The 24,078-nt window shown below is 45.6% G+C and overlaps 1 protein-coding gene across 2 annotated transcripts in view; it reads left to right on the top strand.

Annotated features, from left to right (window-relative positions):
- The window catches only part of LOC140458846 (nectin-1-like), a 69,161-nt gene that overhangs the window by 8,183 nt on the left and 36,900 nt on the right, over positions 1–24,078 (top strand). For both annotated transcript variants that reach the window (XM_072553530.1, XM_072553529.1), the window contains exons 2-5: positions 15,276–15,626; positions 17,068–17,361; positions 18,461–18,578; positions 19,986–20,134. In XM_072553530.1, coding sequence (XP_072409631.1) covers positions 15,276–15,626; positions 17,068–17,361; positions 18,461–18,578; positions 19,986–20,134 — 912 coding nt within the window. The remainder of the gene's footprint in view (positions 1–15,275; positions 15,627–17,067; positions 17,362–18,460; positions 18,579–19,985; positions 20,135–24,078) is intronic.

Raw genomic sequence — 24,078 nt, 5'->3', positions numbered from 1 at the left:
AATAGGGAAGGCGAATAAAATGCTGGCCTTTATTACAAAGAGAATGGAGTATATCATGGAGAAGTCTTGCTAAAACTGTACAAAGCACTATCCAGACCCCAGCTAGGAAACTCTGATCACTTCTAGACTCCTTTTATTGAAGGAAAGATAGACTGGCATTGGTGGCAGTCTGAAGAAGGTTCACTCAGCTGACCCTGGATACGGAGAGACCATCTTATGGAGGAGAAGTTGATTGGCCCAGTTACTCATTGGCGTTTAGATGAATGAGAGGCGATGCTATTGAAACATAAAATTTTTGGGGAGGTGTGATTGGGTAGGTGCGGAGAGGTTGATTTCCCCTTGTGGGAGACTTGAGGAACAGAGTGCATCATCTCAAGCTAAGGGTCCCACAGAGATGAGGAATTTCTTCTGAGGATGGCGAATGTCTGGGGTAGGGGTTTGGTTTAGCTCAGTTGGCCAGACAGCTGGTCTGCAAAGTGGTTTGATTCCAACAGCATGGGTTCAATCCCCACACTGACTGAGGTTATCATGAAGTGCTCTCCTCCTCAACCTCTACCCTCACCTGAGGAAGGATGACAGTCAGGTTAAACCACCACCAGTCATCACTTTCTAATGAGAAAGCAGCCCTATGGTCTCGTAAGACTATGGCAACTTGACTTGAATTGGTGAATGTGTGGCACTTTTCACCACCTGGGACTGTCAGGGCTGGGTCGTTAAGTATATTTGAAGCAGCGAAAGACAGATTTTTGATCAATAAGGGGAATGAAAGGTAAAGGTAGGTAAGTGGAGTTGAATGTTATGCGATCAACCTAGCTGAACTTCCTAACCTGTAAAGACTGGAGGAACTTTGAATAACATCATGGTTTCTGTGCTGTGAACGTGGCACGCTGTCCTGGACAGAGAAGTCTAACACATGATGCTTTTGTTTTTAAAAAAAAATGAAAGTCTGATGTTTATTGACACTTACTGGTGTGGTTTCTGATGCTCTCCAAATGCAATTAAGGTACAGGGTTTTTGGTTGACATTTGCACAATGCATTTTAACCTGTCATAGAGCAATCTAATTCTGGGCCACAATGATGTTCGTATGGGTTAATATTAGCAAAACAACAGTCAGTTCTGAATCTATTTTAAGAGAGGAAATAGAGAGAGGTTTGTGAAAGCGAATAAGTGAGCTTAGGCCTCCAGACCATGAGGACTGGAGGTGGGACAATGGAAATCAGAAGGCAAGATGCAAGAAGCTGGGTGGTTAGACACCACTGAGAGAGAATGGAGCTCCTCAAGGCTATTCATTTGTGTTGTTAGTGACTTGTCGCTCAACAAGACCCATCAGCCCACATCCCTTGATAGCCCACAGGCACTGTGGGCTTTGTTGAGACAGCATTGAGTGCTGCAGTTGGGAGCTTTCTGAAGTGATTGACTGAAGCAGGCTACGTCATGTGATTGGCTGAAGAAGTGGCCAATGCCTGCGTTTTGTGTAGCCCAGCTCAGGGCTATCCCCAAGACCTTCCAAAGTGAGGGGACCGGTTCAAGGAGGAAAATGGGAACCAGTTGGCAGATAGCAAGCTCTGACAAACAGGAATCAGTCGAACAATTGGATCATTGCTTTGGATTGTTGGTTAAGGGTTAACCTTTTGGCTGTGGGCAGCCCAGCGTTTATGCCATTCTTTCTGAAAGAACGGAGGCATAGGCCCTATTTTAGTCTCCTCTGAGCGATTGACCTAGCTGAGTGGTATGGGACTGAATGTGTTTTGCCAGGTTTCCATGCTCAAAGCATTTGTGAGTGCTGAAACCTTCAGCATCTGAGGAGGGAGTGTGCATTGAGCTAAACCTGACAGTGCTTCGTGTGTGCTCTTGTGCGTGCTCTCTCCTTTCTAGACCACTGAAGTTTTAATTGTTGCCACCTCTGGTCAGGTGTACTACTTGCTGTTAAAATTCTTGTGTCCCACATTTCCAGCTCTCATTAAACAGCAGTAATAGATCTATATCTATTGTATGCTCGTGAGATAACATTGTGTTTCCACCCCAAGCAGACACACCCAAACTTACACTACCTGTCAAACAGGTTTGCTTCATCTCAATGGGAGGAGTGCAGCCATTTCAGAATTCCAACAAATGTCTGGCTCACTTCCCCCTCCTTCCGTCCATGCCACTTACACACCCCGACTCAAAATTTCCCACGGGCTGGCGTTTGGGATCTTGCGGCTCAGTGTGGCTCCAGGCTGCTACTGCTGCTTGGTAATGTTGTGGTGGAGGGACGTATCTGTGGTTACCCCAGTGGTCCTTTTTAATGCTGCTCTGTTAGACTGGTAACACTTTAAAGGAAGCCACCTGCAGCCCCCCTTCGCACAATCAAACCAAAGTGATCACTGACCACAGAAATGTGGTCGTGATTTGCTACATTGGTTGGAATGTTATGTAATTAGACTGTTGCTAAATCTGTTTGGTGCGACAGAGGAGTGCATTTCTCACCCAGTTCCGCTTTAGGAAATTGGGGAAGAGTGAGCGTAATATTCCACAAATATTTTCTGCACAGAAACGCACCGTTCAGCCTAATGGCTGTGCTCTGTGTTGCTATAACAATCGGGTACTGGACTCTATGATTAAAATTGGGAAGGTAGTCATGTTGATATTCTCCACGTGACTAGATTGGATATTTTTGGCTGAAGTAGCTGTAGGGTTAGCCTCTGATCTTTTTGTTACTTCTTCTGCTACAACATTTGCATTTAAATAGTTTCTTAAACATGATAAACCCTTTTTGCAGCTCTTCACCAGAGCACTTTAATCCAGAACTGAACTATAATCTGATCAGATGGGTGCTTGGGTGTGTTGCTGGAGCAACTAGAGAGAAGGAGGTGAGAGCTCGAAGGTTAGGTTTAAATTTAGAATCATAGAGATGTACAGCATGGAAACCGATGCTTCGGTCCAACTCGTCCATGCTGACCAGATATCCCAACCCAATCTAGTCCCATCTGCCAGCACCTAGCCCATTACTTCTGTGCTACAATGTGCCTCGTAGCTAGATAGTGTAAAAGATCTTGAAACCAGCTGCAATTTGTGCTCTAAGGATATATATATGAGCATTGTTTCCTTTTGAGTTGCCGACAGTCTCTTGTGTACTATTAGGCAATTACTTATGCATGTTGTGAGGCATGGACATGTCAAAGCTAAAGGGTTGTGTTGGATTGAGCTGGGCATTGTTGAACTGTGTGGGTTCTGCTGGTGTTTTTATTCTGTGTCTCTCTCTGCAGTTGTCCTTGAGCTTGTGAATTTTGAGCGAGGATACCCGTGAAATAATACGCAGGTGTGCACTGCACATGACCGTGTTCTTGATCTCTCTCTCTCTCTCTCTCTCTCTCTCTCTCTCTCTCTCTCTCTCTCTCTCTCTCTCTCTCTCTCTCTCTCTCTCTCTCTCTCTCTCTCTCTCTCTCTCTCTCTCGCTGTATAGTTCACTCTCTGCAGGAATGGCAATGTTATTGAGTTATCGAATTACCTAGTTAACAAATCAGGAATTTATTTTGACATGAAACCAACCTTGGGGTATACTGGGATGACAATATTTCATTATATTTTAAAAAGACGTCTTTGCTTTTAAGAGGGATACCCATAATCAGATCATTCAATTCCCCTTAGCCCGTTCCACCATTTAGTATAGGATCATTGCCAATCCTCTGGTGGCTCAGTGTTTAACACTGCTGCCTCTCCATGCCAGGGACCCCAGTTTGCACGTTCTTCGAAGGGTGGAATCAAACGCCACACATTCATTCTCCCCGTGTCTGTGTGGGTTTTGTCTGGGTGCTCCAGTTTCCTCCCACAGTCCAAAGATGTGTAGGTTAGAGTGGATTGGCTGTGCTAAATTGCCATTGTGTCCAGGGATTTGTAGGTTAGGTGGATTAGGTATGGGAAATGCAAGGGTGGATATAGGTGGGATGCTCTTCGGAGAGTTGGTGTAGACTCGATTGGCCGAATGGCTGCTTCTATACTATAATGGTTCCATGATTCTATCTCTGTTTCATATTCCTGCTTTCTCCCTAAACCCCTTGATGCCTTTTTACATCTAAAGCTGTATTTGTCTGTTTCATTTAATTGTAATCAGTGAGTTGAACCTCCTCAACCTTCTCTGATAGAGAATTCCACAGATTTGCTGTCTTCTTATTGAAGAAATATTTCCTCAACTCAGTCCCATATGATCTGCCTCATATCTTGAGATTGTGTCCTGGTTCTTGACTCTCCAACAAGGGGATACACTCTTTCTGCATCTAGTCTGTCCAGACCTGTGTGGAATTTTATACATTTCAGTCCGATCCCTCACCTCCTTCATCTTTCTGAACTCTGGTTCAGTTGGGTCTGTATTCACTAATCTCTCCTCACAGGGCACTCAAATGTTGGTTAAGTAGGGCACATGATTACCACTGGTCACAGAGAATCATCAGATGAAGCTATCAAATGTTTTCCCAGATACCTATTTCTTATCCTGGACTCTGTACATCCTGTGTACAATCCAAAACTCTCCTATCCCACTGCCTGCCCCATGCTCAGAGACCACACATTTCCAAATTTCTCATCGAGGTTACCAAATTTCTCCATCCCTTTCCTACCTCAGTAGCCTCCTCCTGCCACTTAACCTGCGGAATCAACACTGTAGCTATAAGAGCAGGTCAAAGGCCAGGAACCCTGCAGTGAGTAGCCTCCTTACTCCTTAAAGCCTGTTCACTATCTATCCACTCCCTACATGCCTTGACAGGTGTAGCTCAAGAAGCTCAGCACCATCCAGGGCAAGGTAGGCCCTGTTTGATTAGTCCCACATTCATAAACATCCATTCCCTCCATCACTGATGCTCAGTACATACTGTTGCTACTACTTACAAGATGTACTACAGATATTCACCAAAGATCCTCCGACCGCACCTTCCAAACCCACAATCCGTTCCATCTAGAAGGGCAAAGGCAGAAGAATATATGGGAACACCGTCCCCTGTGATTTCCCCTCCAAACCACTCACCACCTGACTTGAAATTATATCGCTGTTCCTTCAGAGTCGCTGAGTCAAAATCCTAGAACTCCCTCCCTAAGGACATTGCGTGTCTACCTACAGCACATGGACTGCAGCGGTTCAAGAAGGCAGCTCCTCACCACCTCCTTGAAGGAAGGAAATCTGTCATCCCAACCTTGTGTGGGTGTGCATGTGACTTCACACTACAGCAATGTGGCTACCTCTTAACTGACCTCTGGGCATTTAGGGATAGTTAATAAATGCTGGCCTAGCTAGTGACACCAAGGTCCCATGAATAAATAAAGAAAATTGCTGTTGTTTGCTACCTTGCCCTTTTTTAAAGATGAAGTTAAAAATCAAGACACCAGGCTTAAGATGTTTTACTTTTAAAAAGAAAACTGCCTCCTTGGAGTTACTTCCCTCATATTTCTGCTCATCAGATCTGTGGCTGAAAATCTCTCCAGTGGTTCCTTTTTTTTAAACTCAGACCACTGATGTGGAAAGTTGGTTGGAGAAAGCACAGATGCCTCCCACACATCCCCCTTTTTCATGAGGGATGAGTTGAATGGGGAATCTCTTGTATTCTGCATTCCTGAGAAAAGCTCCAATCTCAGTTCATCCTGTCACTGTGCTGGAATTCAAGTGGCTTTCTTCCCCCCCCCCCCCCCCCCCCCCACCCCTGCACCTCAATGTTTTGAAGGTCGGGGTAGCCTGGAGGTAGAGAGAGACAGATGGTGCAGTTAGATTAGATATATTTATTATCGCATGTACTGAAACACGCAAAAGAGTACTTTTCACTGTGTTATTTGCAAAGAGTCACTGCTGTCTTTGGCACTACCTTAGATCTCTTTATATCACTGATCTTGCGGTTTTTTTAAATGTAGTCATGTGTTTGGTTTTGTTATTTGTAATGTTTTGAGAGGTTGAGGAAGGAAGGCTCAGACACTGGTGTTTCAGAAATTATCTTGTCTAAATGTTGAGATTTTGCCAGGGTGTCTCACTGGAGATTTTAAAGCTAGGGGCAGGGCTCAGGTTCAGAGTCTCTGGGTAAGAGGTCTGTAATTTCTGCGATGAGGAAGAATTTCCTCACTCGGGTTGTCAGGTTTTATAGATTTTCGGGGACTGTGAATGCTGAGTCCTAAAGTAGTTTTGAGACTTCTTGTTTATGCCATTTTGGGACATTTTTAGTGTTTTGAATTCTTGGCTGAAACACAGTGACAGGAAGTACCCTTGGTGTAAGTGGAAGAGTTGGGAGACTTCTCTTATCAGGTGCTTGTGCTGTGTGTGGTCATTAAGCTCCTGTTTCGCCTGCTCTGCTACTCTGCCAGTGGTAATAATTAAACCAGCTACACCACTGGTGAAGTCACCAGATTACTAGACCAGAGCACTGGGTCCTGACTGAACTGTGAGAAATTAAGAAACACCGAAGCCATGGACATCTGTGTCTGATTCTCCTCTCTCTCCACCCCCTTGCTTGATTGTAGAATATAGAACATTACAGTACAGCCCTTGATGTTGCGCTGACCTGTCATACCAATCTGAAGTCCATCTAACCTGCACTATTCCATGTATTTCCATATGCTTGTCCAATGACGACTTAAATGTACTTAAAGTTGGCAATTCTACTACCGTTGCAGGCAAAGCATTCCATACCCTTACTACTCTCGGAGTAAAGAAACTACCTCTGACATCTGTCCTATACCTATCACCCCTCGTGCTCGTCATCACCATACTTGGAAAAAGGCTCTCCCTGTCCACCCTATCTAACCCTCTGATTATCTTATGTGTCTCTATTAAGTCACCTCTCAAACGAAAACAGCCTCCAGTCCCTCGGCCTTTCCTTGTAAGACCTTTGTATCTCCCACTATCTCCAAAACCAAATGACCTGATCGTTCTCACTGTTGTGTTTCCTCCATTCCAACAGGGACTGTTATTACTCGAACATATTGTTAAGTGCACAGATTGTGCTCCCTGTCTCATCACCTGCTCCCCCCTCCCCCACCACCCCCCACCGCCCCATCCAAGCACACCATAGTACGAAGGGCTTTTTTTTTGACAAACTTTTAACTGATGACTGACGTGAGTGGGTTTGACTGGAGCAGGTCAGACATCAGCAGCCGTGATACCTATCGCTTTACCAGCTGTAATTTCATGAGAGAATGGGCCAGCAAGTTGATCCTGACTAACCTGCTGTGGAAATAGTAACCAGTCCGAGGCTCCTCAACAGATCGGTGACAGTCTCAGCAACTTCAATCCGGTTTGATTGGTCTGGAATAGGCCTTTATGCTAAATATCTGGAGTTCTGGGGGAGGGATCAATTTCTCCTCTCTCCACCCCCGGTTTGTTGGTTTTTGTTTTGTTACGTTAATGTCCTCGAACTGAGTTAGATATGTTGTGCCATTCAAACATCACTGCAGATCATGTGTAGGCAGGACTGAGTGAGGATGGCAGATTTTCCTTCCCTAATGGGGTCTTGCAGCAATTCATGGTTTAAATTTAATTGGATTGGACCTGATCAGATGTACTCTAGAACTCTGTGAGAAGCTAGGGAAGTGATTGCTGGGCCTCTTGCTGACATTTGGATCATTGATAGTCACAGGTGAGGTGTCAGAAGACTGGAGGTTGGCGAATGTGGTGCCACTGTTTAAGAAGGGGACAACTGAAAAGCTCGGGAATGAGAGAGCCTGATGTCAATGGTGGGCAAGTTATAGAATCATACAGCACAGAAACAGACCCTTCGGGCCAACTCATCCATGTTGACCCAGATATCCCAACCCAATCTAGTCCCACCTGCCAGCACCCGGCCCATATCCCTCCAAACGCTTCCAATTCACACACCCATCCAGATGCCTTTTAAATGTTGCAATTGTATGAGCCTCCACCATTTCCTCTGGCAGCTCATTCCATACATGAACCTTGTTGGAGGCAATCCTGAGGGACAGGATTTATATGTATTTTGGAAAGGCAAAGACTAATTAGGGATAGTCAGTATAGCTGTGGGCATGGGAAATCATGTCTCAAAAAGTTGATTTTGAGTTTTTTTTTGAAGAAGTAACAAAGAGGATTAATGAGGGTGGAATAATGGACGTGATCTATGTGGACTTCAATAAGTAAATTTGACAAGGTTACTCATGGGAGACTGGTTAGCAATGTTAGATCTCATGGGATAGAGGGAGAACTAGCCACTTGGATACAAAACTGGCTCGAAGGTAGAAGATTGGTGGCTGTACAAGCTTGCTTTACCAACTGGAGGCCTATGACCAGTGGAGTACCACAAAGATTGGTGCTGGATCCACTCCTTTCCTTATTTATATAAATGATTTGGGGATAAATGATTTGGACACAGGAGATATAATTAGTTAGTTTGCAGATTACACCAAAATTGGAGGTGTAGTGGACAGTGAAGAAGGTAACCTCAGATTACAACGTGATCATGATCAGATGCACCAATGGGTTGGGGAATGGCAGACTGAATTTAATTTACATAAATGCAGGGTGCTGCATTTGGGAAAAGCACACCTTTAGCAAGACTTATACACCTAATGGTAAGGTCTCAGGGAATGTTGCTGAACAAAGATGTTGTCCCATTCCTCCCCCTACCCCACGCCCCCCCAAGTCGAAGCAAAATGCTTGGAGACGCAGTATAAGACTGTAAGACACCAGAGTGGAAGTAAGGCCATTTGACCCATCTAGTCCACTCCACCATTCAATCATGGCTGATGAGCATTTCAATTCCACTTACCCACACTCTCCCCATATCCCTTAATCCCTTGCGAGATCAAGAATTTATCAATCTCTGCCTTGAAGACATTTAACATCCCGATCCCCACTGCACTCTGTGTGGCAATGAATTCCATAGGCCCACCACTCTGGCTGAAGAACTGTCTCCTCATTTCTGTTTTAAATTGACCCCCTCTAATTCTAAGGCCTTGTCCATGGGTCCTAGTATCCCTGCCTGACAGAAACAAATTCCCAGTGTCCACCTTTTCTAAGGCATACATTATCTTGTAAGTTTCTATTAAATCTCCCCTCAACCTTCTGAACTCTAATGAATACAATCCCAGGATTCTCGGCCATTCATCATATGTTAGGCCTACCATTCCAGGGATCATCCGTGTGAATCTCTGCTGGACACGCTCCAGTGCCAGTATGTCCTTCCTGAGGTGTGGGGCCCAAATCTGGACACAGTAGTCTAAATGGGGCCTAACCAGATCTTTATAAAGTCTCAGTAATACATTGCTGCTTTTACATTCCAAGCCTCTTAAGACAAATGACAACATTACGTTTGCTTTCTTAACCATGGACTCAACCTCCAAATCAACCTTTAGAGAATCCTGGACTAGCACTCCCAAACCCCTTTGTACTTTGGCTTTATGAATTTTCTCATTGTTTAGAAAATAGTCCATCCAGCATTCTTTTTTTTCCAAAGTTCAAGACCTTGTGTTTGTTCATGTTGAATTTCATCAGTATAGTTTTACCTCCTTTGTCCAGGTGCTGGAGGGAGAGAGAATGGTCACCAATGTGCACAGGGACATCAGTTCACTGTCTTCTCTAGAACTGCAGTTTCTCAATGAACTGTATAGTTTACAGGGAGGAGCATCCAGACAAGGCAACATACATATTGATTGGGCGACCTATCCAATCAGTGAGCATCAACAGTAAAGATTAAGCCATCTGCCGTTACACAATGAATAATTGGCTTTACATAATGAGTACATTTTCACCTTGTTAATTGATGTTACATACTGAATGCTACCTCATCTTGTTAAATGGCTGTACATAATGAATGCTTTTCCACCTTGTTAACCCATTACCCTTGCCTCCAGCATCCCATTCTTAATTGTAAGTTCTTATCTAATCTGAGTCATGCTCAGCTGCTCCTCTTATTTCACACAACTCAAAACTTAACTCTTTCCCTGCCTGCTTATACCCTACTCACATTCTCAAAGAGACCTTGGAGTGCAGGTTCGTAGCTCCTTGAAAGTGGAGTCGCAGGTAGATAGGATAGTGAAGAAGGCGTTTGGTATGCTTTCCTTTATTGGTCAGAGTATTGAGTACAGGAGTTGGGAGGTCATGTTGCGGCTGTACAGGATGTTGGTTTGGCCACTTTTAGAATATTGTGTGCAATTCTGGTGTCCCTCCTATTGGAAGGATGTTGTGAAATTTGAAAGGGGACAGAAGAGATTTCCAAGGATGTTGCCAGGCTTGGAGGATTTGAGCTATAGAGAGAGGTTGAATAGGCTGGGGCTGTTTTTCTTGGAGCATCTGAGGCTGAGGGGTGACCTTCTAGAAGTTCATAAAATCATGAGGGACATGAATAGGATAAATAGACAAGGTCTATTTATCTGAGGTGAGGGAGTCCAGGACTAGAGGGCATAGGTTTCGGGTGAGAGGGGAAACATATAAAAGAGACACACAGGACAAAGTTTTCACACAGAGAGGGTGGTGTGTGTTCAGAATGAGTTGCCAGAGGATGTGGTGGAGGCTGGTACAATGACAACTGGATGGGTACTGTATATGAATAGGAAGGGTTTGGAGGGATATGGGCCAAGTGCTGGCAAATGGATCTAGATTAGGTTGGGGATATCTGGTCAGCATGGTCAAGTTGAACCGAAGGGTCTGTTTCTGTGCTGTACTTCTCTATGACTATGAAATTCCACTCTTCACTCTGTGGTTAGACTAAGAGTGATAACTTGTGGTGTGAGGTCTAGTGTGGAAGTACTGAGCTAATATTGCAGCCACAGACACATTCCACTCTTGTGCTTGTTTGTAGATCCGTGTTATTTTGGGCTATGGGAGTTGAAGTACTTACCCCCCTCTCTACAGGTTCGGTGGCAGCCACCATATCCCGGAGTTGGAAGCTCCCATGGACTCAGACCCCACCATTGTGAAGATGTATCTCAGAATTGCTAACAGATTCTGAATTTAAAACAGCCAAAACCCACAAATATCCTTGTCTTTAGGCTTTGTCTTTTTCAACTGGTTCAATATAATTTCCCAATCAGAGCTGAAATTTGTAACTTGGTTCTATTTTATGATCAATCCACCATGTCAAAATGCCCTTTATCACTCCTCCCTCTCTCTTTTTTTTTTCTCTCTCCCTCTCTCTCTCTCTGCCTCCATCTGACTTTCCCTCTGTCTCTCTTCCCCTTCTTCCATCTCTCTTCTTCCCTTTTTCCTTCCTACTGTGTGTGTGTGTGTGTGTGTCTCTGTCTGTCTGTCTGTCTCCATCACATACCCCCATCTTCCCACCCAATCTCGACACTTTCCTGGTGAAGACTGACTGCCTTAGCTGTTTTCTGGGTGAACTGGGAGTTTTAATTTGCCCAGATTTTCAATGAGATCTGCCTTTTTGTGCTGGCAGCTCCCGTTGCCGTAGGAACCTGGCGGTGAATTGCAGTGTTTTAAGATAAGGCCTTTCATGGCTATGCTCCAAACAGCTTTTTGTTCTCAGATCACTTGAGCGAACCATTTCGACAACTTCCTTTCACTTTTGCTGCAGTCTGCCACTCTTTTTTTTTCCCAACCCCTTCATGTTGCGCCCACACCTCCCCCCTCACCTCCCTCCAAGGCCCCAATGGATCCTTCCATGCAAATTCACCTGCACCTCCACACACGTCATTTACTGTATCCGTTGCACCCGATGTGGTCTCCTCTACATTGGGGAGACAGGCTGCCTACTTGTGGAACGTTTCAGGAACACCTCTGGGACACCGGCACCAACCAACCCAACTGCCCCGTGGCTGAACACTTTAACTCCCCCTCCCGCTCCGCCAAGGACATGCAGGTCCTTGGCCTCCTCCATCACCAGACCCTGACCACACGACACCTGGAGGAAGAGTGCCTCATCTTCCGCCAAGGAACCCTCCAACCACAAGGGATGAATGCAGATTTCTCCAGCTTCCTCATTTCCCCTCCCTCCCACCTTATCTCAGTCCCAACTCCCAGATTCAGCACTGCCCTCTTGACCTGCAATCTTCTTCCTGTCCTCTCCGCCCCCACCCCCCTCTCTGGTCTATCACCCTCCCCTCCTTCCACCTATCGTATTCCCAGCAACCCTCCCCCCTACCCTTTAGCTCAGCCCGCTTGGCACACCAGCCTCATTCCTGAAGAAGGGCTTGTGCCCGAAACGTTGATTCTCCTGCTCCTCGGATGCTGCCTGGCCTGCTGTGTTTTTCCAGCACCACATTTTTCAATTATGTTCCCTCCCATTGCCCTGTTCAGCTCCATTCTCTCACTACCCCCACCCCCGCCCTCTCCCTCTCAGTAGGGACCCTGGGGTGGGGGGAGTGGAGGGGGGGTGGCCATCTTTCAGATGAGGCCTGACGTTGAGATATAAAGATAAGAGCCATTTCTTGTTACAAGAATTCTGTGAAATCCTCACCACCCCACCATCACTGTAACAGGTTAACCGGGCAATTGTCACCTCCCTGTTCGTATGTTTTTTGCTGTGCATAGCATTTCGCCCTGGTGGTTCAGTGGTTTGCACTATTGTCTCTCAGCGCCAGGGTCCTGGGTTTGATTCCTCTGACGAAAGTGCAAACTTCACACAGACACATTCTCCATGTCTGCATGGGTGTCCTCCGTGTGCTCTGGTTTCCCCCCATAGTCCAGAGATGCGCAGGTTAGGTGGATCGGCCATGGGAAATTGTTCATAGTGTCCAGGGATATAGAGGCTAGGTCATAGAGCTGTACTACACGGAGACCTTTGGTCCAACTTGTCCATACTGACCAGATATCCTAAATTAATCTAGTCCTATTTGCTAGCATTTGGCCTATATCCCTCTTAACCTTTCCTATTCATGTATCCATCCAGATGCCTTTTAAATGTTGTAATTGTGCCAGCTTCCACCACTTCCCCGCCAGCTCATTCCATATACACACACCACCCCTGGTCTTTTTTTTTAAAATCTTTACCCTCTCATCTTAAACCTATGCCCTTTAGTTTCAGACTCCCTTATTCCAGGAAAAAGATCTTGGCTAATCATGTTATCTATGCCCTTCATGATTTCATAAATCTCTATAAAATTACCTCTTAGCCTCTGAGGCACCAGGGAAAACAGCACCTGGACTATTTACTGAACACTGGAGATAAGAGTAAAAAGTAGAATTATCTATCCTTACCCTGTACAGGCCAATTAGGTGCTTAAATGTAGGACTGAGGAAACACTCCTACAGGGCAAGAAAGCTTAAATACAGCAAAGGAGCTCCTCCATTGTCATCCTCACTATAACCCTCCAAGATCCTAGCAGCTTCTTCAAGCCACATCCCATTCAATTCACACATGGCCCTGACAAAGGTGAATTAGCCTTGGGAAATATGGGACTATGGCAGGACAGTGGGAAGCTGTGTCTGAGTAGGAGGGTCAGTGCAGACTTGGTGGGTCAGTGGCCTCTTCACATTTGTAGGGATTCAACGATTCTCTGATTTTTCCATGTTGAACTGGTGCCAGTTCTTCTGATTTGTGAAGTGCATCTTTTCCCTCGAGTGTAGAATATTCAAAGGTTGTTCTGTTGGCTCTCATTTCCACTCTCTCTGGTCCATCAGGTTTCCTCCAGATATCAATAACCTGAGGCAGTTCTAATTGGATATAACCAACGTTCTTTTAGTAAAGCATAATGCATCACAAAACAAACTGCAAAAATCCTACCGTACAATGCTTACACTGTCAAGTGAACTGGTTTCTGCAGATTTGTCAGAGAACAGCAGCAGGACAGGCAGTGCTCAGGTGATTTCCACTTCCCTCGAACTAGCTAACTATGCTCTGAGGCAAGGTTTTGTCTTCTAAGTATTCTTTCCATGCAAAGAAGCTGTAGGTTCTAACTCTGACACTGTCCCGTCTCCAGCATATAATAATCATACCAATATACAGCACCGAAACTGACCCTTCGATCCGGCTTATCCATGCTGACCAGATATCCTAAATTCATCTAGTTCCATTTGCCAGCACCTGGCCCAAATCCCCATTAAACCCTTCCTATTCATATCCCCATTAAACCCTTCCTATTCATATCGCCATTAAACCTTTCCTATTCATATACCCATCAAGATGCCTTTTAAATGTTGCATGGAATGATAGAATCCCTTGAGTGTGGAAACAGGCCATTCAACCCATTGAGCCCACACCAACCTTCTGAAGAGCTGCCCATACCCCTACCCTTTAGATATACCATGCATTTCCTGTGGCTAATCCACCTAGCCAGCACAACCTCTGACAGTCTGAATTTAGTGGTCCACCCTCCCTGCACATCTTTGGACTGGGAGGAAGCCAGAGCACCCAGAGAAAACCCATGCAAGTGCTGGGAGAATGTCTACACGGAGTTTGCAGTCACCCGAGGGTGGAATTGAACCTGGGTCCTTAGTGCTGTGAGGCAGCAGTGCTAACCACTGAGCCATCAGATTGACAACTGGCAAGCATCACAAACATGTCATGCATTCCAGATGGGTTTAGTCCATTAATTCTGTCAGACCTCTCTGCATCTCCATGGAAAGAGGCATATCTCTTGATTTTAACTAACCCTGACCTCTGTTTTAGCTTGCACTCATTGTTCGCCACTTTTAGATCTCCTCCACTCTTCTGCACGATAATTATGTAGCAAAATTCCACCACAGTCACGCATTCAGCTGATAAGCAGTCCACATCTCAGTTCAGGCCATTGGTGTTGAGTTCCCGCACTCAGTATAAACATCCTTCAGCTAACCACAAACAGACTAAAATAGACAATCTTCTGAGCATTGGGTCATCACCAGGCTTCATATGTTTTCTCCTTCTGGTTTCATTCTTGTTTAATTTAGCTTCACCTGGGCTCATCCATTAACTTCATTTAAGATGAACATCTGCAAGGCCTGAACAAGGGACGTGAGATGACTCAAACACTTGAGGGAGAGAAACCATTTCCTTTGGCAGTTGGGGGCAGGGAACAAAGTGGGTGGTGTGTTACTTGTTTTCGGGGGTATATCTAAGTGTCTGAAGCTTCTGAGCCGATGGTTGATATTTACAGACACTTGAAATATGGAGCACCCTCCTCATTTTTAAAAAAAGACAACGGATTGATTGGGTTTGGAGTCTTCAGGAATATGGAAATGGGATCTGGAGTTGCGGGGGATGGGGGGTGGGGGAAGCTGGTGAAAGGGGAGGGGATTCGTCCAATCATGGAACAGGCCTGAGGGTTGAAGGGCAGGGTCTCCTCCAATTCCTGAATTGTGGCTAATGATACCTTGGGTTTTCAATGCTTTATGCTGATGCCTGTTTGTTTCTCTCCTGTGTCCCTTACTCCCTACAGTTTGTGATGCCCAGAACGTGAAAGTGGAACCCTTCGTTTACGGCTACGTGGGGAACCAGGCGATCCTGCGGTGCCAGTTTGTGGATCCTGACAACTCGCTCCAGGTCACACAAATCACCTGGATGAAGAACCCCACCACCAGTAAGGTCAACCTGGCTGTGTACAACCCCGAATTTGGCATCAACTATCCGACCGAAACCAGCGGCCGCATCCACTTTCGCCAGGTCACCAACACGGACGCCACGCTGATCATTGATCGCCTGGAGATGGCGGATGATGGGATTTACAGCTGCGAGTTCGCTACCTACCCTGATGGCAACCAGGATGCTACCACCAACTTGACCATCCTAGGTAGGAAGGATGTCTTCCTTTCCTTGGACACTCCTTTTTTTTCCCCATAGTGCAGTGGCTTTGACCCTATTGGCCAAGGACAGTCTACACTGGAGCTGAGGGCCATCTCTGTCTTCCCTGCTCCTCTTCGAATTTGGACCTCCCACAATATCTCCCATCACTCAATTCCCCACTGTCAGCATCCTATGGGATTACCATTGACCAGAAACTCAACTTGCCTTACCATGTAAACACAGCAACTATAAGAACAGGTCAGAGGCTGGGACTACTGTGGCGAGTAACTCATCTCCTGATTCTCCAAAACCTGTCCACCATCTACGTGGCACAAGTCAGGACTGTGAGGGAATGCTCCCCACTTGGCCCTGCAGCTCTAACAACACTCAAGAAGCTCGACACTATCCAGAACGAAGCAACTCTTGCTCAATTGGCACCACGTCCACAAACGTCCACTTCCTCCACCCCCAATGCTCAGTAGTAGCAGTATATAGCATTTACAAGATGTGCTGCTGGAATTCACCGAAGATCCTCAGGCAGCACCTTCCAGCCTCGTGACCACTTCCATCTAGAAGGCAGGTACAGGGGAACACCACCCACAACAAGTTCCCTTCCGAGCCCCTCACCATCCTGGCTTGGAAATATATCGGCCGTTCCTTCCGTGTCACTGGGTTAAAATCCTGGCATTCCCTCTCAAAGGGCATTGTGGGTCTATCTCCAGCACGTGAGCTGCACCAGTTCAAGAAGGCAGCTCACCCCCCACCTTCACCAGGGTGATTCAAAGATTGGCAGTCAATGTTGGCTCAGTCAGTGTGTCCATCCCCTCAGAAAGAACAATGAGAGGCTATTCAGCGGTCTGTGCTTGTACTGGCTTTCGGTTGAATGAACCCCATCCATTTTTGTGTCACGTTTGCCCTCTCCATTTCCCCCATTGCATTTGTGGTGGAGGCCCTGGATTTGAGAAGTGTTGCACTTCCCAGTTCCTCATGGACAGCTAACCTGTGAAGCATTGTGACTCTGAATGGACTGCTCTGCCAGTCAGCCATGTTGGTGTGGGGGTGGGGGACACGAATCACCCACAGACCCTGTAGGGAGGGCAGATCGCCTTCTCTTATAAATGGGACAGCACAGAGGCTTCTAACTACAATCCTAAAGCTCCGCTGTCACCCATTTCCAAGTTTGCTTTGTTGTCTTTTTTTGGGGGGGGGAAGAAAGTAATGGAAATGTGGAGTGACTTTCTCAAAAAAGTGGGGATTTGAATGTAAATAAATTCCTGATATTAATTCCAGGCTCGAGGGTGGGGTTGGGGGGGAGGATTGTTTGACCTCGTCGATGACCCGGGAGATGTCACCTTGATCCTCGGGAAGTGCTCGTGGACAGTCTTGTCGTTTCTCATCCCTGTGCCTTTTGTTCATTGTTTATTTCTCCTCTCCTCCCTCTCTCACAGCCAAGCCACAGAATTCCGGAAAAACTATCCTTGTCCAAGCTGGACACGCTGAAGTCCCTGTCGCCAGGTGTGTCTCTGCAAATGGGAAGCCTCCAGCCACCATCAACTGGTCAGGGGGCTCTGAGGGCAACGTTTCTGAGACTGTTACCAAAAACAACAACGGCACTTTCACAGTGACGAGCGAATACTTGATGATTCCCACCGGTGACAACAACGGGGAGAAGCTGACCTGTGTGGTAATGCAACAGGCACTCGATCGGCCAGAGACCATTCCCATCACACTCTCTGTACAGTGTAAGTACTCTCTGCTCCATTCCCCTGGCTGCTGAAATCTACCTTTTCTCTAACCATTTCAATGTGTTACTCTTGGGCAGCTGTTCTTGACTCGTTCTGTTCTGACAAGACTTTTGTCAATGCGAATTTGCAGTTGACGAATTGGGGACACTGTTTCTAAAGCGTAAACTTTTTTAAACATGTGTTGGCTGTAACATGATTACCTTGTCAACACTTTAAACACTGTTTCTAAAGTGTGATTGTTCTTGAACACTGGGTTGCGCAAGAATGCAGCCATCATGTTATAGAAGGACTGTCTCTATCTGGCTAGGAAATACCAACAAATATATTTCTACAGCCAAACCTGTCGTCTCAGCTTCATTCATCAAAAAAAAACTATTATGCACTGGGAAATATCAGTGTTAATTCCCAATGTGTGCGCGAGTGGTTAGCACTGCTGCTTCCCAGCGCGAGGGGCCAGGTTCGATTTCACCCTTGGGTAACTGGGTGGAGCTTGCACATTCTCCCTGTATCTGCGTGTATTTCCTCTGGGTGCTCCAGTTTCCTCCTCAGTTCAAAGATATACAGGTTAGATTGTGCCTTAGCCATGGGAAATGCAGGGTTGTAGTGGGGATCTGACTCCGGGTGGATACTAGATACGTCAACTAGCCTCTTTCCGCATTGTTGGAATTCTATGATTCCTTCAGGTGAACATTTCAATCATTGAGAGCAGGCTCGTGTCACTTGCCTGCTCCATCTGGGTGTGCGTGTAGCAGCTTTTCAGCAATGGAATGGTCCCAAAGACAATCCGTACAAATGTAACTGAGACTCTGAAATATTGGTAGAGGTGACTTAAAGCTTGGTCAGACAGAGAGCTTTTAACAAGTGGCCTTGTAGGTGAGGTGATTCCAGAGCTGAGGGCCCGGGCAGCTGAATATGTGGCTCCCAATGGAGGACTGTTGGGAATCATGATAGATGCTGGAAGAAGTGACTGACTCAGGAAGGGGTATATGGGCTGGAGGAGGTGACAGAGGATTCCAAAACCGGGATGTATATTTTTGCTCCTGAATCTCTTTTGGGGCAGTGTGTGACATTTTTCCTTAAATCTCTGAATTTTCAGATGCACCTATCGTGAGCATTGAGGGATATGATGAAAACTGGTACCTGGGCCGGGAGCATGCTTCATTGACCTGTAGCGCAAAAGCCAACCCCCAAGCTTTGAATTACAAATGGCTCATGTGAGTATTAAATTCCTAAAGTAAGTTAATTTTTTGATCTGGTCGAGGGTGTGTTGAGCGGATATAATGCGTGAATATCCGGAATGCAGGACCCAACAGAATGTCAATAGAGTTTCCATGGAAACTGGTAAATGGGCCACCACAGCCAGGAGTAATGAGGCCACTCAGCCCTTCTGCCCTGATTATCAGGGAGTGGTTCATCTGCAATATGACGATAACGAGTTAAACAGAGGGGTCTCCGTTAATCCCCTTAACCCAACAAAAATCGAACTCTACTTTGTAACTTTCTATTATAAACATTCCCTGCCCGTCCCTGAATGCATAATGTTTTTGTGGTCTGGTTCCTGATGAGTATCATCATCCAAATTTCTTCAGATTGGGCCCAGTGTTTATTTGCCTTTATATTGATTTGCTATATCCTGATGACTCTTGTCTCTTTCTCTTTGACTTCTCCAGTTCCCTCAGTTCGTGTTCGGCTCTGTATTAGGACCAATCTAGGTGACCTCTCCCTTCCTCGTTCTGATTCGAATGGTTTTGCCCCTCACTCCGTTTCCCCCCAACATCATGTGCTGAGTGGAATAAAGGAGCCCTTGTCAAACTAACCATGACCTGACCGATGGGCATGGCCAGGGTGGTTGCTGGTACCCCTTTACTGAAGGATCACTCATCGGGAGGGGACATCATTTAAGGTGAAGGGCAGGCCGTTTTGAGGGCATTTGAGGAAGAAAAAGATTTTCGTTCAAAGGGTTGTGGGGGTCTAGAATGCACTGCCTGGGAGTGTAGTTGAGGTGGGAAACCTCAACCTTTTTAAGTGTATGGATGAGCACTTGGGAATGTCAATAACATTTCAAGGCTATGGGTCAAGCGCTGATTAAATGGGATTAATGTAGATAGGTTGGTGCAGACTCAGACTCATGGAGGGGCGGGAGGGGAGTGGAGGAGGAAGGGCCTTTTCTGAGCTGTAAGGTCTTTCGACATATGACCAAGTGTTCACACAAGTGTCTTCCCAGCTCTTACTTGCACACCCTCTTTCTCCTGTTTTTAAGCTTTCCTTATAAATAACCGCTGACCATATATGCTCATTAGTTATGGCATTTCCTTGTGGATTCGTATTAATTCAGTTCTGAGACTACTGTGCAACAGCTGGTCCTGGTGAGAGTCTTGTACAGGTTGACATTCTGCTTATAGGTAAAAACAATGACTGCAGATGCTGGAAACCAGAATCTAGATTAGAGTGGTGCTGGAAAAGCACAGCAGTTCAGGCAGCATCCGAGGAACAGTAAAATCGACGTTTCGGGCAAAAGCCCTTCATCAGGGATACTAAATGGCAATACTAATCTGGATTCTGTTTATAGTCTTGTTCCATCTCTTTCTGACTGTGCTCTATACCTCCCCCTCTCTCCACAGGAATGGGAAACCCCTTCCTTCCTCCATCCAGGTGGATGGACACCAGCTCACTGTACGGGATGTGAGTTACATTGTCAATGGCACCTTCACCTGCGAGGTCACCAACAGCCTGGGCACAGGTCGGGCGAAGATGGATGTTGTGGTTCGTGGTGAGTTCTGTTTCTCTGTTCCTCCGATTTGAGATCTGGCCCTGAGTGTACATGCTCACCCTGGGAGACAGCTAGGCTATTTGGGAAGTCAGTGAAAGAGTGGGCAGGGGAGCCCAGTTTGTTTACTGAGCCCAATGGACCTAGTTTCTAGGCAATTTGGTAATACCCGCTACCTTGATTTGGTTAAAGTCAAAACTCTCCTTCGTTTTGGGAATGGCAATACCAAAAAAGCTGCTTTTTCTGAACCTGTTTATTTGTCAGCTGTATAATTTTTGCAAATAATGGAAAGACCTTACTTTGTTTAGCAAAAGCTATGAACAAAGCTTGAACATTTCAGCTACTCCATCTCCACTTGACCATTTGTTACTTTGAGTATCGTAAGCTTGATGGGTGTCCTATGTGGCACTGTTGCAGGGATGGAAGGACATTTTGGATGCATGCATTTGACTACTGAAGGTGACAGGTGGTGTTTAAGAGAGTGGTTAGAGAGGCATACAACATTCAAGGTGTTGACTGCAAATATTTTGCTGAACCACTACAAAATTCTGGTTAGGCCACGCCTAGAATATCGATCCAGTCCTCACTGGCACGTTTTAAGAATGTTATGAAGGTACCAGCAAGATGCACAGAAATGGTCCTGCGATGGACGAATTTTAAAAAAAAGTGTGTTTTGGAGAAGTGGAGGTTGATCTGTTGGCACAAAGAGGAGATTTGAAATAGGATGATGACCGATTGAAGATAGAATACTGAGAAGCTGCTTCCATCAGCTGCTAGCACAATTCTGTACGTACTGAACAGCAGCACTAAGTTACACTTCCAACTCGTATCTGATTATCAGTCAGGTTCATAATGTGGATCGCTGTGCTCTTACTAATGAACCACAATGTACAGGAGGCGGGGGGGGGAGGGCACAGGGTTCGGGGTCCGGGTCCTTGATCTTATGAATGTTGTGACTTAAGAATGCAATCTGATGCAGGGGTATAACTTTAAATTTCTAAGTACATATCCTGTATCATTCTGCATCTCCTTCCTTGTATACAAGTCACCTTGCAAATGCACTCAGTAACGGAACCCCATTCACGACCCAGGGGCTGCCTGTATTCATATTACCTGGTTCCCATACATTTATCTGTCCTCTGCAGTCAAAAGGTAGACATCCAGGTATTTGTACTTTTTTTTTGAGTTAGGCAAAAGTCTGGGCTGCAGTCATTTCCTGGTGTATTCTCCCTGGCAAAACATCTTTTGACCAATTGACTTTTTTCTTTTGTTCTGTCGTAGTATAAATTCTTCCTTGTGAAATGTGGTATTCTTGTATTTGTCCTGATTAGCTTTGACAACTTGATTTCCTGTTTTATATTGTCTTAATGATCGTATTCCATACTGCCATGTGGCTAATTCTGCTTGCTTTCTGTCTCTGGTTCTGCACATTTTATCTTTAAATCAGTGTCCGTCTGTAACTTCTATTTCTCTATATTTTTTTAACCTGTCAAAATTTCTTAAGACTTTGACAGATTCTGTTGAATCTCACCCATAACCTCGACCTAGGGGCTCAGGCACAAAATTCTTTGGAATTTGCGTCATGGGTAGATAAGTGTTTAGCACACTTGCCTTCATTGCTCAAATCTTAGAGGGTAGAGGCTGGGATGTTGTGTAAAGTTTGTATAGGACATTGTTGGAGCCATTTCTGGGGTACTGCGTCCAGTTCTGTTCATCCATAGTTACAGGAACAATATCATTAAACTGGAGAGAGAGTTCAGAACAAAGTTACCGGGATGTTGTCAGGAATGGAGGATTTGAGATACAAAAATAGACTGGGACTTTTTTCATGGGAGGTTGAGGGGTGACCTTAGAGGTTTATAAAATCATGAGGGTCATAGGCGTTGTGACTAGCAAGGATCTTTTCCATAAGGTGGGAGAGTTTAAAACTAAGGGGCATATTTTTAAGGTGAGAGGAGAAAGATTTAAAAAGAGGTTGATTTGTGCATGTAATGAACTGACAGAGGAAGCGATGAATGCAGGTATGAGGTTATGATGTTTAAAAGACCTTTTGATAAGTACATGAACAGACAAGTTTTAAAGGAATATGGGCCAGGTGGGAGTAGTTTAGTGGGAACATGGCCAGGTTAGTCTGAACGGTCTGTTTCCATGCTGTATGACTCTGTTCCAAAGACAGCTATCCATGTGTACTGAACTCCCTCATCCCTGCACCTATCTATTCTGCCCCACTTCCCAATTGCTTGACGTTCTTTCTTTTGAAGTGTGTGGTTTCCAAGTTGGGACCCAGTCCTCTGGCTGGATCCCAGTTGATACCCTGTTGTCATTGTAAGCTCCGTCTTGGAGAGAGCAGAGCAGACTGGGGACTGAAGTCAGGAAGTTCCATTTTATCCCCAGTTGACCAGGGAATGGGGATAAAATGGTGCACTTGTACTTCAATCTCCTGGATGGCAGCACACTCTGGTGGGCACCGGGTTTGATGAGGATGATGAGCCGAAGTGTTGCCTTCATCTGAAACTATTTTCGAGGGAAGGTTTTGACCAGCAGGGAGCAAGGCTGGTCCAACAACATACAATCTACTTTAGAGAGCCCGGGATGAACCAATCCCACAAGTGTAACTACATGAACGTCTCCACACAGTGTGAAAAATAAGCCTGCTACTGTCAGGAGTGCAGTTGGGTAATGTAGATTTGTTTGTGTGTGTGTGTGTGTGTGTGTGTGTAAAATGAAGAAAAATCACTGATCAACACAGTGGGATAATTCTGCCCCACCAATCTGTCAGTCGGATCTGTCCTACTATATTTTTTTGCCTTGGCATCGCTGACAAGGCAGCATTTATTGTCCATCCCTTATTGCCCCAGTAGGTAGTTCAGAACCAACCACATTGCTGTGGGTTTGGAGTCACATGCAAGCCAGACCAGACAAGGATGGCTGTTTCCTTCCCTAAAGGACATTAGTGAACCAGAATGGGTTTTACCAACGATGGATTCATGGGCCAATTTTTAGACTCCTCTTTCCAGATATTTTTATTGAATTCAAATTCCACCATCGGTTGTGATGGGGTTTGAAGCCAGATAATGTCTGGGGATTTGGGTTGACAGTCCAGCGATCATACCACTAGGCCACTTCCTCCCCAAAGAGGAGAGATCTCTTGCTGGTCAATGCGTAGACCTCTCGGGTGTTTACAAGTCACTGATTTCTTTAAAGAAAAAGGCACGCACCTGTAGATGATGTCTTTCTAGAGTGCTTCAGGGCCATGCAAGTCCTTTTCTGTTGTTGAAGGAAGGGTTCTGTTGTGACACAGGCAACACAGCTGTCAAACTGTGCATAGCAGGATCCCACAAACAGCACTAAGATGACTACCAGGTGTCATTTTGCTTTCAATGAGGTTTGCTTCATCAATACACCATACAAATATGGATGAACAACATTGGTAATGGCAAGGGCATGCATATGACAGTTTTGACTGGTCTTCAAAGGATCTGAGGTGGTAATATGCCAGGGGAGTGGGACTGTTAATGGGAACGTGTCCATGCAAACATTGGTTGAGAATTCTGAACTCCCAGTCTCCCTTACAATGTTGTATGGAGTCCAATTGCATTTTTAGAATCTCTGCAATATGGCAATAGGCCATTTGACCCAATGAGTCCACACGGAGCCTCAGAAGAGCATCCCTCTACCTTCCCCAACTCTGCATTTCTCAAGGCTAACCCACCAAGCCTGCATATCCACAGACTTTTCAGGGCATTTAGCATGGCCAATCCATCCTAATGTGCACAGCTTTTGAGAGGAGCCCGTAGCACCCAGAGGAAACCTATGCAGACACTGGGAGCATGTGCACACTCCACACACAGTCACCCAAGGTTAGAATCGAACCCGGGTCCCTGGGGCTGAGAGGCTTGGCAGTTTATTACATTTGAATACCATCTGTAAATAAACTGAACTAGCAA

The sequence above is a fragment of the Chiloscyllium punctatum genome, chromosome 34 (genome assembly GCF_047496795.1).
Source record: "Chiloscyllium punctatum isolate Juve2018m chromosome 34, sChiPun1.3, whole genome shotgun sequence".
Classification (NCBI taxonomy): domain Eukaryota; kingdom Metazoa; phylum Chordata; class Chondrichthyes; order Orectolobiformes; family Hemiscylliidae; genus Chiloscyllium; species Chiloscyllium punctatum.
This window is presented reverse-complemented; position numbering and strand designations above follow the sequence as displayed.